The sequence below is a fragment of the Bacillus rossius genome (genome assembly GCF_032445375.1).
Source record: "Bacillus rossius redtenbacheri isolate Brsri chromosome 4 unlocalized genomic scaffold, Brsri_v3 Brsri_v3_scf4_2, whole genome shotgun sequence".
In the NCBI taxonomy this organism is placed as follows: Eukaryota; Metazoa; Arthropoda; class Insecta; order Phasmatodea; family Bacillidae; genus Bacillus; species Bacillus rossius.
Genome location: NW_026962011.1, coordinates 35,715,578 through 35,728,511, shown reverse-complemented (window position 1 = coordinate 35,728,511; position 12,934 = coordinate 35,715,578). Strand labels below are relative to the sequence as shown.

Below are 12,934 nucleotides of genomic sequence, written 5' to 3'. Positions count from 1 at the left end.
CTCCCATTCTTTTATAGTTCCTGAAGCCGCCACTTATTCTGCAGCGAGTGTTGCTGATGGGCAGTCTCTGCATGACGTAGAGATAATGAGAGATAAAAATGCAGGCTTTACAATTTTACTGGTGTATATATATTTTTTTTAAAATAATTTATTTTTTCTTTAAAAGAGCTGTATTTTTGAATAGCTTGATCTGTCTGAGTGACCTGCGACGATGGAGGTGGAAGATTCGATGGCTTAGAATGAAAACCTTGTATCTCATAAAATGCAAATTTTACAGCAGAGACAAAAAACCATTTCTTTCGCCCCCCCCCCCCCCCCCCCTCAATTAACGGTTGTACAATTCTTTTATGTGATTTCCTGATAGAAAGCAGTAGGATGCACATTTTATTTCTTTCAGCCAAACATTTTGTGAGATACGAGGTTTTCCAGCCAAAAACATAAAAAAACGTATTTTCGTCCAAAAATTGAGATACGAGGTTTTCATTCTAAGCCATCGATATCCGGCCCGGTTGATGACGGGTTGTGCGCCGTGCCCTGTCAGGTCCGGCGGTGGTCCGCAGCAAGAGGGACGTCAGCGCCGGGGAGTGGTTGACGGTGTACGCGACCCGCAACATGCGCCAAGGCCAGCTGACGGTCGGCAACGAGGCGCCGGTGACCGGGGTCTCCCCAGGGGCGTCCGGCGGCCTCAACCTGCGCATCCCGCTCTACGTGGGCGGCTACGACAAGGAGAGGGTGCGGCTGTCCAACGGCGTCGGAGTCACAGACAGCTTCCGCGGCTGTGTGGCGGAGGTGAGGCACTCCGCCGTAAGGGCTTGTCTGCCCGGTGGCGGGGTAGGGAACACGTGCTTCAGTCCCTGTGCAAGCAAGAAATATTCATAATGGTTTTGTTAAGTTCATTTAGAAAGTTAGGTACTCTTGCAAATTGTCTCGCATTTAGTCGTTGTATACTGTGTTTCCCGGTTTGTTTTTGTACGTGTGTAGTGGAAAAAAAATTTCAATACTGTAATTTAAAAAGAGCTATGGTTTCCAGCAGGCCTTTTTTCCCTGCATTCAGCGACATTGGGATCTAACTGAGCAACAATTGACAACAAAATTAATTTTCTCTATAGTAAATTACCTATCATTAGATGCAGGCTTGTAGGATTGTGTTACTGTGAGTTAATTATCATCATATATATTTTCCTTTAAAAGTAAAATAAAAAGAATAAGAAAAAAATACATGGACGCACTGTCACTATGTTTTCCTGGTCATACCAACTTCCTCAAGTGACATAAGACAATCGCACTGCCTTGCAGAAATGAATTTTATTTCTATATATTTACCATTATACAGATACCTTACAAAGATTACTGTTCAAATTCTTTTAAAGGGAATTAAGGCCCCCCCCCCCCCCCCCATTATATTTTTTCATTTATTAAATCATAGCTTGCAATGCCACTTCTGTTCACGTAAGATCTAGGTTTGGAAACTTGATGAAGTCAACATTCTTTAACTGGGGTTATTAATAGAACAGATGTGGTCACGTGTGTGAAATATTGAATTTTTTTTTTCACAGCAGGTTCATACTGGAGCCTGTTAAGTAAATATCATACTGATATGAGGTGGAAAGCTTGGGAAGATATTATATATGTCCTCATGCCAAAAACTTGGAATAAAAAAATGGGTGCGTGTACTTAGGTACGCGTGTGAGAAGTTATACTTCTTTGGTATCATTAAAAAATAGTTTTTAATTGCATGCAAATAATTCTCCATGGTAGCGTTAAACGTTTAACGCAACCTTGTTGGAAGTCGCATTAGTATAACTTAAAAAATCAGTAAATGAAATAATGAATATTATAAATTTAAAAATGGGTGCGTGTACTTAGGAACGCGCGTGAGAAGTTATACTTCTTTGGCATCATTAAAAAATAGTTTTTAATTGCATGCAAATAATTCTCCATGGTAGCGTTAAACGTTTAACGCAACCTTGTTGGAAGTTGCATTAGAAGTATAACTTCAATTAATCCAAATACTAAATATAAATAATAGCGATTAATTATTGTAGCTTAACAACTTGCTATTGGGAGGTTTCATTTTGTTATGTTTATGAATTAAGGCAAGGTTTTTCTTGTGTGACGATCGAGGTAAGAAGTTCACCGTGGCTGAGCAGTTGGTTTGTCTCACTTCCCAATAACGCAATCCGGGTTTGATTTCCGGTGCATGATCTAATCCCGGGATTTTTCGCTATTAGGAAACTTAATTGGTCTATGTTGCCCCAAACTGGGATTTCTTGGACGCTGCTCCTGATTCCCCTACCCATGCGTTCGTTCAAAGCTCCATTATCATCTTGCCAACTACAACAGTATAATGTTGGACTCACTTGTTAAGGCCCCGGGTTCAAATCTACGCCCTTCATTCCTGGTTGTGATTTCCCATGATCTACCTAAATCACTCCAGGCAAATGCTGGCTCACTGAACGCTATTGCTGATTCCCTTCCTCGATTTCTCAGACTTGAATAATTTTTGTCAGTCGCTAATGACTTGGATACCAACAATGCACCAAACCCTGACTCATTTGTCAGTGTATCCACGAGTCGTGAAAGTGAAGAAAAAGTAAACAACATGAAGGACTGGTCACGAGAGTCAAGAAAAACTAAAGAACGTGGAGGACTGGTCACAAAAGTCAAAAAATTCCCGTTATAATAACTTGCAAATCACAAAACTTCAATTTCCAACAGTTATTTGCTAACTTCAGTTTTGTTTTCGTGATGCCTCGCTTCAGTATATAGCCGCTCATTAAGGGGCCCACATTGTCAGGAGTGTATTTGTGTTAGTGAGGTGGAATAAGTGTGTTTCTCACTGGGGCATCTAGCGTGGTATCTGAACTGGCAGGCAGCATTCTCATCATGAATAGGACAATAATGAGATTTGAGCTTTAACCATAACATTATCTGTTGAGAAATAAAAATAAATGTTTAGTGCAAGCCCCTTGAATGCTTTCAAAAATCTCTACCAGGAGTTAAATGCCTAAAAATTATTCTGAAAAAAAAAAACACGTTTTAGCAATTATCACTCTTCTAAAAAATAATTTCAAAAACAAATTACTGAAACAGAACTACTTATCTGTCCAAAGCACGATAAGCTTATTCTTAAATGCTTCTCATAAACAGACCCTGTTTTGATATCTTGACCAATTTTCAAATTGCATGGTTTTTTTTTTCTGAATCTCTGTACACCACACATGTGTCTAGGTGCACAGAGCCGCTGATAATAAGTAGTTGGAGGCTGTCCACTTAAATCATGTGGAAAATATCTCTAAAAAAAAAATTCTTGTTTATTTAATTTTAAAAAGATTAGGTGTTTCCTGCAAATAATAAATTTTATTTCTTATTACATTTGTTTTTTTGTTCGATTTTGTTTGTTCACGCATGCGTGAATATTTACTGGACATAGACACTTTTTCTCTTTTCTCTTTTCATCATGTTGACCTGTTTGTAGTGCTTGGCATTGTGGGTAAAAAAAACTAGGAATCTTAACAAGATGGCGGTGTGTGTTAGTGGTTTTGTGTTTAGTTGTGGTGAAAAATAAAATACCTTATCCGGCAAAATGTGTTGTTGAGTTTATACATCAAAAATTATGTGTGTATGTAAAACAGTGACGAGGTGCTTGTAGACATCCTGTTTGTTCGCTCGTTCGATGGAGGAAACAATGCGAGGAGGGTGAGGGTGTGCTTTACGCTCACGCAGGTGCACGTGTCCAACATAAAGATGGACCTGAAGAGCTCGCTGGTCGACTCGGCCAACGTGCAGGAGTGCAGCCGCGTGGCGGACTCGCCGTGCAACAGCGGGCCGTGCCAGAACGGCGCGCTCTGCAGGCCGGACGCCGCCGGGCTGTCCTACACGTGCGTCTGCCGGGAAGGCTTCAGGTGGGTCGGTCCTCCGCGGCTGTCGCCGACCCGGAGAACGGCAGCTGTGGAACTAACGAATCCGACTTCCCGCGCGCGTCTTTCTCGTGACCAGGAAGATGGCCATGCACTCGTACCGCGTGTTATGTATACAGAGCTGCCAACCATTACGGATTTTCCGTAATTATTACGGATTTTAACCCCGAATTACGGAATTACGGAACATCGATGGTTTATTACGGAAACGAGGGTTTGTGCTGCATGGTAACGGAGAAAATTCCGTTTCTGCTGTGCTTGTTTCGTGAACGCAGTTTGAATACATCGCTTGGTTGCACAAATAACGGAACTAGTAAGAGTGCGCATGTACGATGTACTGTCGAAATAAGTAAATTAATTCTCGTGTTTTCAAATAATAATGGGATGGTATTACGTCCGTTGTACGATACAACTAGTACATATTCTCGGACTTATCGTTTGAAGGCTACTTAAATCACGATAATTTTTGTACGGTACTTTGGCTAACCTGTGTTGTGTTAATTTATTTCTTGAAAGCCATTTTTTCCATATTAGTGTTTTTGTCGTGTCTACAGACGTGGATTTTTTTTATGTTTTTCGATAGTGATGTGTTCTTCAGTGCCGGTTTTAGAAATGAAGCGTGTGACAGAATAATGTGTATCTGGAAACTTTCGACTTAAATATTCAAAAGAATGGCCATGTTTGTCGTTTTCAAATGTTTGGAACGCCACGGTTTTGTAATGTATGCACGTGTGACTTTTCGATTGCATATGGTGGAAGGGATGACTGTAGACGGCATATTGAATCAAAGAAACATGCAGAACATTTTAAAGCCGTGACGAGCAATAAATCTATATCTTCGTTTTTTCGCTACATCTGAAGAAACGAAAGTAACGAACGCAGTTACTGTTTACAAGTCCTTGTGTTTGTCTTGCTGTTTGTTTACATGACATTTCTTATTCAACCAGGATAAAAAAAAAGCAAATAAAAAGACAGTTGCTTTAAAGTTTAACTTTGAATACTTTGAATTGAAGATTCAAAATATCCAGTAAAATTATTAATATTTCTTACATATTCAGATGATTGTATTGTTCTAATAGATTTTTTTTATTCATTAATATGCATTGTATTCATATTTTTCTTTTTCTATTGCATATTATTGTCCTTGTTTTATCTTGAGAGTGTGTTATAATGCCCCAGGAAAAATTTATTGTGCATGATTTACGCGTACTTTTTTCATATACCTAATTGCCATTACTGATGGGTGTGATTTGAGGTTGGCAGCTCTGTGTATATGACACTAATGCCGCACATCGCAGCCTTCATGGTACTCATATTGCACCTCGTTGTTCGCACACAACACAAGACCTGCCGCGCCCGTCGTAGCCGCGTCCCGCCATAATCACCTTTTGTTTACATGTCGCACTGCTGCCAACTTACGAAAGGACACAACACCTCCTCCCTACTAAAAGCTCCCTATCACAGTACAGTAAAACCTTGCCAAATATCTTACTACACTATGCTACACTAGTGGTACAGTACATAGTCCTCCCACTTCTTGGGTCGGTGGCTGATTCTCTGTGGGTACCGTCGTGCTCCAGCCGCCTGGTCGCTCTCCGATGGTTCCGGATCCTGGGCGAGCCGTGCACTGTCGCTCCTAGAGTCACTGGCGCCTTTGTGCTCCCATTCCACGATGAGCTCTCCCAACGCTGGTCCTCCCCTGATGCAGACGCTGGCTGGATCCCTCTCGATGGATTGCTGGATGAGCTGTTCCGCGTAGCTGGTACCGCTGCCAACGGTTTCAATCGTCTTGAATCCGCGAAAGGGGTTTGTGTCGTCCTCGCAGCTTGCGGTGTCTTTTACTGCTGCCTGTTGCCGCCTGTCATGGGTGCTGCGAGTGCCGTGCTCATCCTTGGGCTGCTCTCCCCTAGGTGGAACCTGGACCGCGACACATTTCTCGATTGCTTCATTGGGCCCTCCCCTCGCAGGCGGGTGCCCATCTGCCTCAGCCGATCCGCTGGGCACCCTGTGCCTGATCTGATCCTTGTGGCGCCTATGCTCTCCTCCGATGTCGTCCTTGACTATAAATATCTGGTGACCCTGTGTGCTTAGTACTGTCCCAGGCAACCACTTGGTGTTCTTGTAGTAAGCCCTGTACCACACTGTGTCTCCTGCCTTGAAGTGTCTGCTATGGCGCTCAGCTGGTGGCTGTACTGAGGGCGACTTGCTGGGGTTCGGTTGAATCAGGTCCAAAGCTGTCCTAAGGGCACGACCCATGAGCAGATCAGCTGGTGTCTTGTGACTTCCAGTGACTGGGGTGGTACGCAGTGCGAACAATGTTCGTGCTAGCCGGGTCTGCCAGTCACCCGTGCCCCCCTTTTTAAGTTTCCCTTTGACCGTCTGGACCATGCGCTCTACCTGCCCATTACTAGAGGGGTGAAAGGGTGTTGTGCGCACTAACCGGATACCATTTTTCCGTGCGAACACTCCCAACTCACTTGACACAAATGCGGATCCGTTGTCAGAGACCAAACATTCTGGAATCCCGTGAATGCTGAAAATGTCCCGCAGTTCGCGCACCACACATGCTGATGATGCAGACCTTACTATTCTGACTTCCGGCCACTTGGAGTAGGCATCAACAGCGAGAAGGAAACCCTTGCCCTGGAACGGCCCAAAAAAGTCTATGTGTACTCTGGCCCAAGGTTTGGTTTCTGGTTCCCAACTAGCGGGTACACGTTGGGGTGGATTGGCCCGTGACTGTTGGCATTGCTGGCACAGCCCTATCATTCTCTCAATGTCGTCGTCCATCTTCGGCCACCACATGTAGCTGCGTGCTATTGCCTTTGATTTCACCACGCATTGTGAGCTGCGTGGAGCACTACTAACAGGTCCTGCCTTAGCGCCGAGGGGATAACTACTCTGCTGCCCCAAAGGATGCACCCCTTGTACAGGGACAACTCGTCCCGTCGTGTCCAGTACGGTCGGAGCTCATCAGCCACTGCGCCACTCTGTGGCCAGCCGCCACCGCAATACTTCTTGACCGCACCCAATACTGGATCTGCCTCTGTCAGTGCAGCAATCCTAGCTGCTTCAATTGGGGGATCTGACAATGCCTCCAACATCAACACGTCTCCCGCAGCGGACACTTGGACTTCTGTAACCTTCAACGGCAACCTGCTTAAAGCATCCGCATGCGCAATGCTCTGTCCTGGCCGATATGTGATCCTGTAATCGAACATGGACAGTAACTGGCTCCAACGTAGCAACCTCGGCGATAGAAAATCTGGCGTTTGCCTGGTGGGGTCCAGCAACCGCAACAGGGGTTGATGGTCTGTGATAATTGTGAAGGGTCTCGCTGTCACATATTGCCTGAACTTTACCACCCCAAACATTACTGCGAGCGCTTCCTTATCTATTTGTGCGTAGTTACGCTCATGTTTGTGCAATGTGCGTGACCCGAAAGCTATGGCTTTCTCACTCTCATCCTCTTCCACATGAGCCAGAACTGCCCCCACGCCGTACTCTGAAGCATCACATGTCAATGACACAGGCCTCGTTGCATCGTAATGTACTAAGACTGCGTCTGACTGAAGAAGCTCTTTTACAGCGTGAAAAGCTTCTTCATGAACCTCAGTCCACTCCCATTTATACCCAGCATCCAGGAGACGGTGAAGTGGTTTGGCTATGCTGGCCTTACCCTGTAGGAAACGGTCGTAGAAGTTGAGTAGCCCTAAAAAAGCCTGTAGTTCCCTTTTGCAGATGGGTGCCAAAGTTTGCATTTTTTTTAAACAAAAATAATGGGCAAATAAATTATGATTAGATACAGTGTTTAAAATATGCTAACAAAATATTTCTGTGTAATATATTTATATGATTTTGATTATCTCTGAAAACAATTACATTATAACATTCTGTTCTTCATGCAATATTTTTAAAATGTTTTCTTTAATGCTTTATAGATTTTATTTAAGCCCAAAAATTTGTTTTTCTGAACTGTAATTTTGAAATATTTTTGTATTATTTGGGCACATTTGATCTTGATATAAGAATCACAGTAAGGTTGGTGTTATGTAGATGACACTAATGCCGCACATCGCAGCCTTCATGGTACTCATATTGCACCTCGTTGTTCGCACACAACACAAGACCTGCCGCACCCGTCGTAGCCGCGTCCCGCCATAATCACCTTTTGTTTACAACATGTTGCACTGCTGCCAACTTACGAAAGGACACAACACCGCGTGAAGCCCCCTTTTGCTGCTTAGGGTGTTTGCATTGTGGAAACAGTTTTAAATCTGTAGCTGCGTCGTTCAACTACTTCAAATGCATCACTTATCACTTACGGTATGCGACTACTCTTGTCGAATGGGGGTGTTTTTTCCTATGCTGCGTTGCATGTTTGCGGTCGAATCTTTTTTTTTTTGTGCCGGCATTTTTGTAAATCCAATACCTCGAAGTGGCGTGTATTTTTTTTTCCTCCATACTTTGTTCTATTCTTTGCCAGCAACCTCTGACCGCTACACTTTCTGGGTAAAACTTTGATTTCCTGTTTCCGCACCAAAAGAGTTGAGGAACTCTTTTTCTTGGAAATGACAGTGTTTTTTGATGATGAAAATTATATAATTCATATTATTAACCATTGTCAGGCAAGTTCAAACTCTATTCTTGCTATGTTTTGGGTGTTTCAATAAGGTGATGGTGAGGTAGAAAGTGACTTCAACTGTGTGATAGCATACCCTCGCCGGACAATTCTTAACACCCTTCTTGGAATTCTAAAATTTTATTTACACTAGACATTCAAATGAATTTCTTCAAATATTTTTGGTATAATTAAATCAGGGGGAATATTTATTTCATTTATACTTTTTCTGTCCTGAAAGTAGCCTTTATTTTTTTTAAACTAAGGTTTCTGCCAGATTTCTCTATTTAATAAAACTTAGTGTTGTGATGTTTTATATTGTTTTCAATATATGTTTTTATTTTTATTTTTTTGCAGTGGAAGGCACTGCGATAAGCAATCCGACTTGTGCAAGATGCTTCAGCCTTGCAAAAATGGTGGCTCGTGTATCGGGACTGTGAACTCTTACTTCTGCAAATGCCCAATTGGATATTTCGGTACAAACTGCCATGAAGGTAAGTCATCAAATGTTAATAAAATGTTTTCAGACTTCATAAAGGTTGCCATCACCCACCGATTGTATTTTGAATAAAACTCAATAGTTCGGTTCAGTTTGGTTCAGGTTTTTCAAACTTCAACCAGCACTAATAACTTCCAATTTACGTTGTCAACTTGCTACTGTAACGAAAGCTATTAATAATTCCCACAAATATGCAAAAAAAACTTTGGGAAAAGTTAATGGTCCTTTTGAAATTTCATTTGTTTATAGCTCTGGAGTTGTGGCATTCAGTCTCAATAAAGTGTGTTCTGTAGGGTTCAAGGTCAAGGTTGTTTTAAGCACGAAAAGTACAAAATAATGTCGTGGCTGTCCAGAACTTCACTTTTGAGTACTTAATTAGAAATGGAGGAAAAAATATATTTTCCTAGTTGTCAAATGAGTTTCGGATTATTTATAAAATAAAAACGATCATAAAGTTATATAATATTCTAGTCTTGTGCTGTAGCAGTACGGTGAAACTAATTTAATTTTACTCACGAAAGTTGCCAAAGGTTAGGTTCTGATGCGAGGGTGACCAATTTTTCAAGTTGCGGAGTTCACGACGGAGGTGAGCTTCCGCAAGAACGGATACCTGGAGCTGCGGAAGGCGCTGCTCCCGCACACGTCCACCAAGGAGAAGGAGATCATCATCGTGGAGTTCTCCACGTCCGACCCCAACGGCCTCATCTTCTGGCACGGGCAGAAGCCCGAGACGGACGGCAAGGGCCTCGACTACCTCTCTCTGGCAGGTGAGAGCGGTGGCGACGCTTCGTCCCCTTTGAACCGGGCCACCTCGGACTCACCAGCGTGAACCTTTTTTAGTATTTCGATAAATTTAAATTATCTTTTGCATTTTGAGAATATCTTTCACTTCCTAACTTTTGACTTACTTGAAGCTCTGCGTCTGTTGAGGTATAGTCTGCAGTTGGCTCTGTTACCATCACTATAGGAGACGCCTCAATAGTAATAAAACTGTTAAATTTAGGCTAATAAATAAACACTTGGAAGAAAACGCTATAATAAGATTACACACTGGGGAAAGTTTTTTTAGTCTTCTTTTTCTCCATATATCCAATTTGAATCAAATATGAGAGAATTATTGATTACGAATATTAGGTTTGAATAGCAAGAGTTCGGGAGTTCTGGTGAACATTTTATTATAAATTAAAAGACATTATTTAACTAATATTTGAATCTACATGGTTTCATGCCATAGCAGTAGATATTTCAAATTAACTATTATGGATAGTAACACAAAGCTGTGTATAAAAAAAATTCAAATTATTTAAGGTTTTATTATTATTATTATTATTATTTTAAAAAGTATAAGATTCAGATTGTGTATTGTTCGCTTGTTTCCAGCCGGTGTACTTTAAAAGAATTCCACATTGCATAACAATGTCTCTTAACCTAATATGTCTCTAGTTGTACAAGGTGATATGCAAACTTAGAATACAATTGAATATGAGTAGTTTTGAAGTGCTAATATTTATAAATAAAATTGAATACGAGTACCGTATTTAATATTTTAATATTCACACAGGCCTGCAGGAAATGTCTCTGTTCTTGCTTTTACCTCCACATGACTGCAGCAACTGTTCAATCTACATCCTCACACAACACAGGATAACACTACTCAGCTGCTAGATGGATTTAAATCAAACAAGATCATGTATTCTTGCAAAATTTAAATTTGTGAATTAAAACTTATAAACTGCTATAGGTAACTGTGATTTTACTGATATAAGTAATACTTTGTTGATTGTATTTGTTCAAAGACTAACCAAAATAGCATAAAATCCAGCGAAAAAAAAATTATAGTGTTTACAATATGAAGAATTTATTGTCGTACAGAACTAGGTACTTGAATCTCTTACTGAGCTGTAGGGATACTTAAAGATCTTTCCACAAGTGAGCTAGGTGACATAAACACTACGTAGCTAGGATGTTATAAACACTACATAGCTAGGAGGACATAAAAATTATGTAGTTAGGATTGTTAGGATGACAAACTTTGTGTAGCTAGGAACATAAACACTATTTAACATTCAGTAAACCTTACATAGCTAGGATTAAATAAACACTACGTAACTTCGGCGACATAAACACTGTGTAGTTAGGATTACACAAACACTGTGTAGCTATAATATTATATAAACACTACGTAGCTAAGATTACGTGAACACCATGTGCTTTCCAGCCCCACTGTACGGTCGTTTATTTTTCGATTCAATGTTTGCTTCAGTGGTGAACAGACACACTACGTAGCTAAGATTACATAAACACCATGTGCTTTCAGGCCCCAGTGCACAGTCGTTTATTTTTCGATTCGATGGTTTGCTTCAGTGGTGAACGGGCACCTGGAATTCAGCTACGAGCTGGGCTCGGGCCCGGCGCAGATACAGATCGGCGGCGGCGCGCGGGTGGACGACGGCAAGCGGCACCGCGTCGTGCTGAAGCGGCTCGACGCGGACGGCAGCATGGAGCTCGACACGGACACCTCCGTGTTCGGCCAGAGCAAGGGCCAGCTCACCATGCTCAACACTCACGGCAACATCTACGTCGGTGAGTCGTCCGTGTGATGCAGACTGATCTCCCTGCCCCTTCCGGCACGTGAGAACGTCATTGGCTTCTGGTAACCCCATCAGAGCTGTCGTGACCATCTGACTTGTGTCTGTTTTTGCTAGCAAAGCCACGTGTGTGTGTTTGCTAGTGGTTCACCAACTGTTTTTTTTTTTTTTTTTTTTTGTTTTTAAAAAAAAAATTGATGTAATTCACACACGACATTTTTAAATGCACAAGTGATGGCGTATCAAATACATACTGACGTACTATTAGACACCGAAGGTGTGATGCAGACTGATCCCTGCGTTCTGCACATGAGAACATTATTGGCTTTTGATATGCCATCAGAGCGGTCATGTTCATCTGACTTGTGTCTGTTCGCTAGCAAAGCCACGTGTGTGTTTGCTAATGGTTCACCAACTGTTTTTTTTGTTTAAAAAAAATTAATGTAATTCACACACAACCTTTTTAAATGCACAAGTGATGGCATATCAAATACAATACAGACATGTATTAAAATATTTAGATTCTTGGAGCAAAATGTAAAATAAATAAAAAATTGAGCTTTCAGACATTACTTATAATGGAGTAATCTAAAGTTCTGAAATAAAAGTGAACTTTTATTTTGCAAATCCTTACTGCTTGATGATCTGTTTAAAAGATTGGTTTGATCCTATGAAACTATATAATCAGTAGATGTATCTAGTAATCTGTAAATCAACATACACATTGATATTATAGTAAAATGCTGATTATCAAAGGTGTACTACTGTGTGAGCGAGGCTCTTGTTTATTTTGGAAACACACTATGCACTTTATATGTAAAAAATATATATATAGTATATTTATTTATTGTTGAAGCAGCCATATTAATATGTACAAGATTACGCGGTAAAGCCTAAACACAAAACTTGCTGGAAAGCATTGTGGGTTTCATAAACTACGTACACCTGCCCCTCGAAGTAATGCCCTGATTCAATCCAGGAAAACGGAGAGCGCTAATGAAATACATTTTTTCCATAACAGTGTGATGTGGCCGGGGGGTTCGTCGGCGATTACGTGTCTAGTTATCGGGCGCCACAGTGCATAGGGGCACACACGAACCTGGTAGAGACTCTATCTCTAGGGTCCTGACGTTGCCCGTGTGAGGCGTGACTTGTGGCCTGGACCCAGTCCACTCTCGGCATCGGGCACGCTACAGTGAGGAACGCAGCGGGCTCTCAGGGCATCCTACACGCCGGCTGGCAGGCAGTAGGTGTTAGTTACATGCATGGGTGCTCACGGGCGTAAACACTTAAGGAATCGTCCATT

The 12,934-nt window shown here is 41.8% G+C and overlaps 1 protein-coding gene across 27 annotated transcripts in view; it reads left to right on the top strand.

The window, feature by feature from the left end:
* The window catches only part of LOC134542023 (basement membrane-specific heparan sulfate proteoglycan core protein), a 649,742-nt gene that overhangs the window by 623,366 nt on the left and 13,442 nt on the right, over positions 1–12,934 (top strand). For all 27 annotated transcript variants that reach the window (XM_063385818.1, XM_063385827.1, XM_063385841.1 and 24 more), the window contains 5 exons: positions 542–789; positions 3,727–3,905; positions 8,899–9,035; positions 9,607–9,807; positions 11,405–11,623. In XM_063385818.1, the coding sequence (XP_063241888.1) occupies positions 542–789; positions 3,727–3,905; positions 8,899–9,035; positions 9,607–9,807; positions 11,405–11,623 (984 nt within the window). The remainder of the gene's footprint in view (positions 1–541; positions 790–3,726; positions 3,906–8,898; positions 9,036–9,606; positions 9,808–11,404; positions 11,624–12,934) is intronic.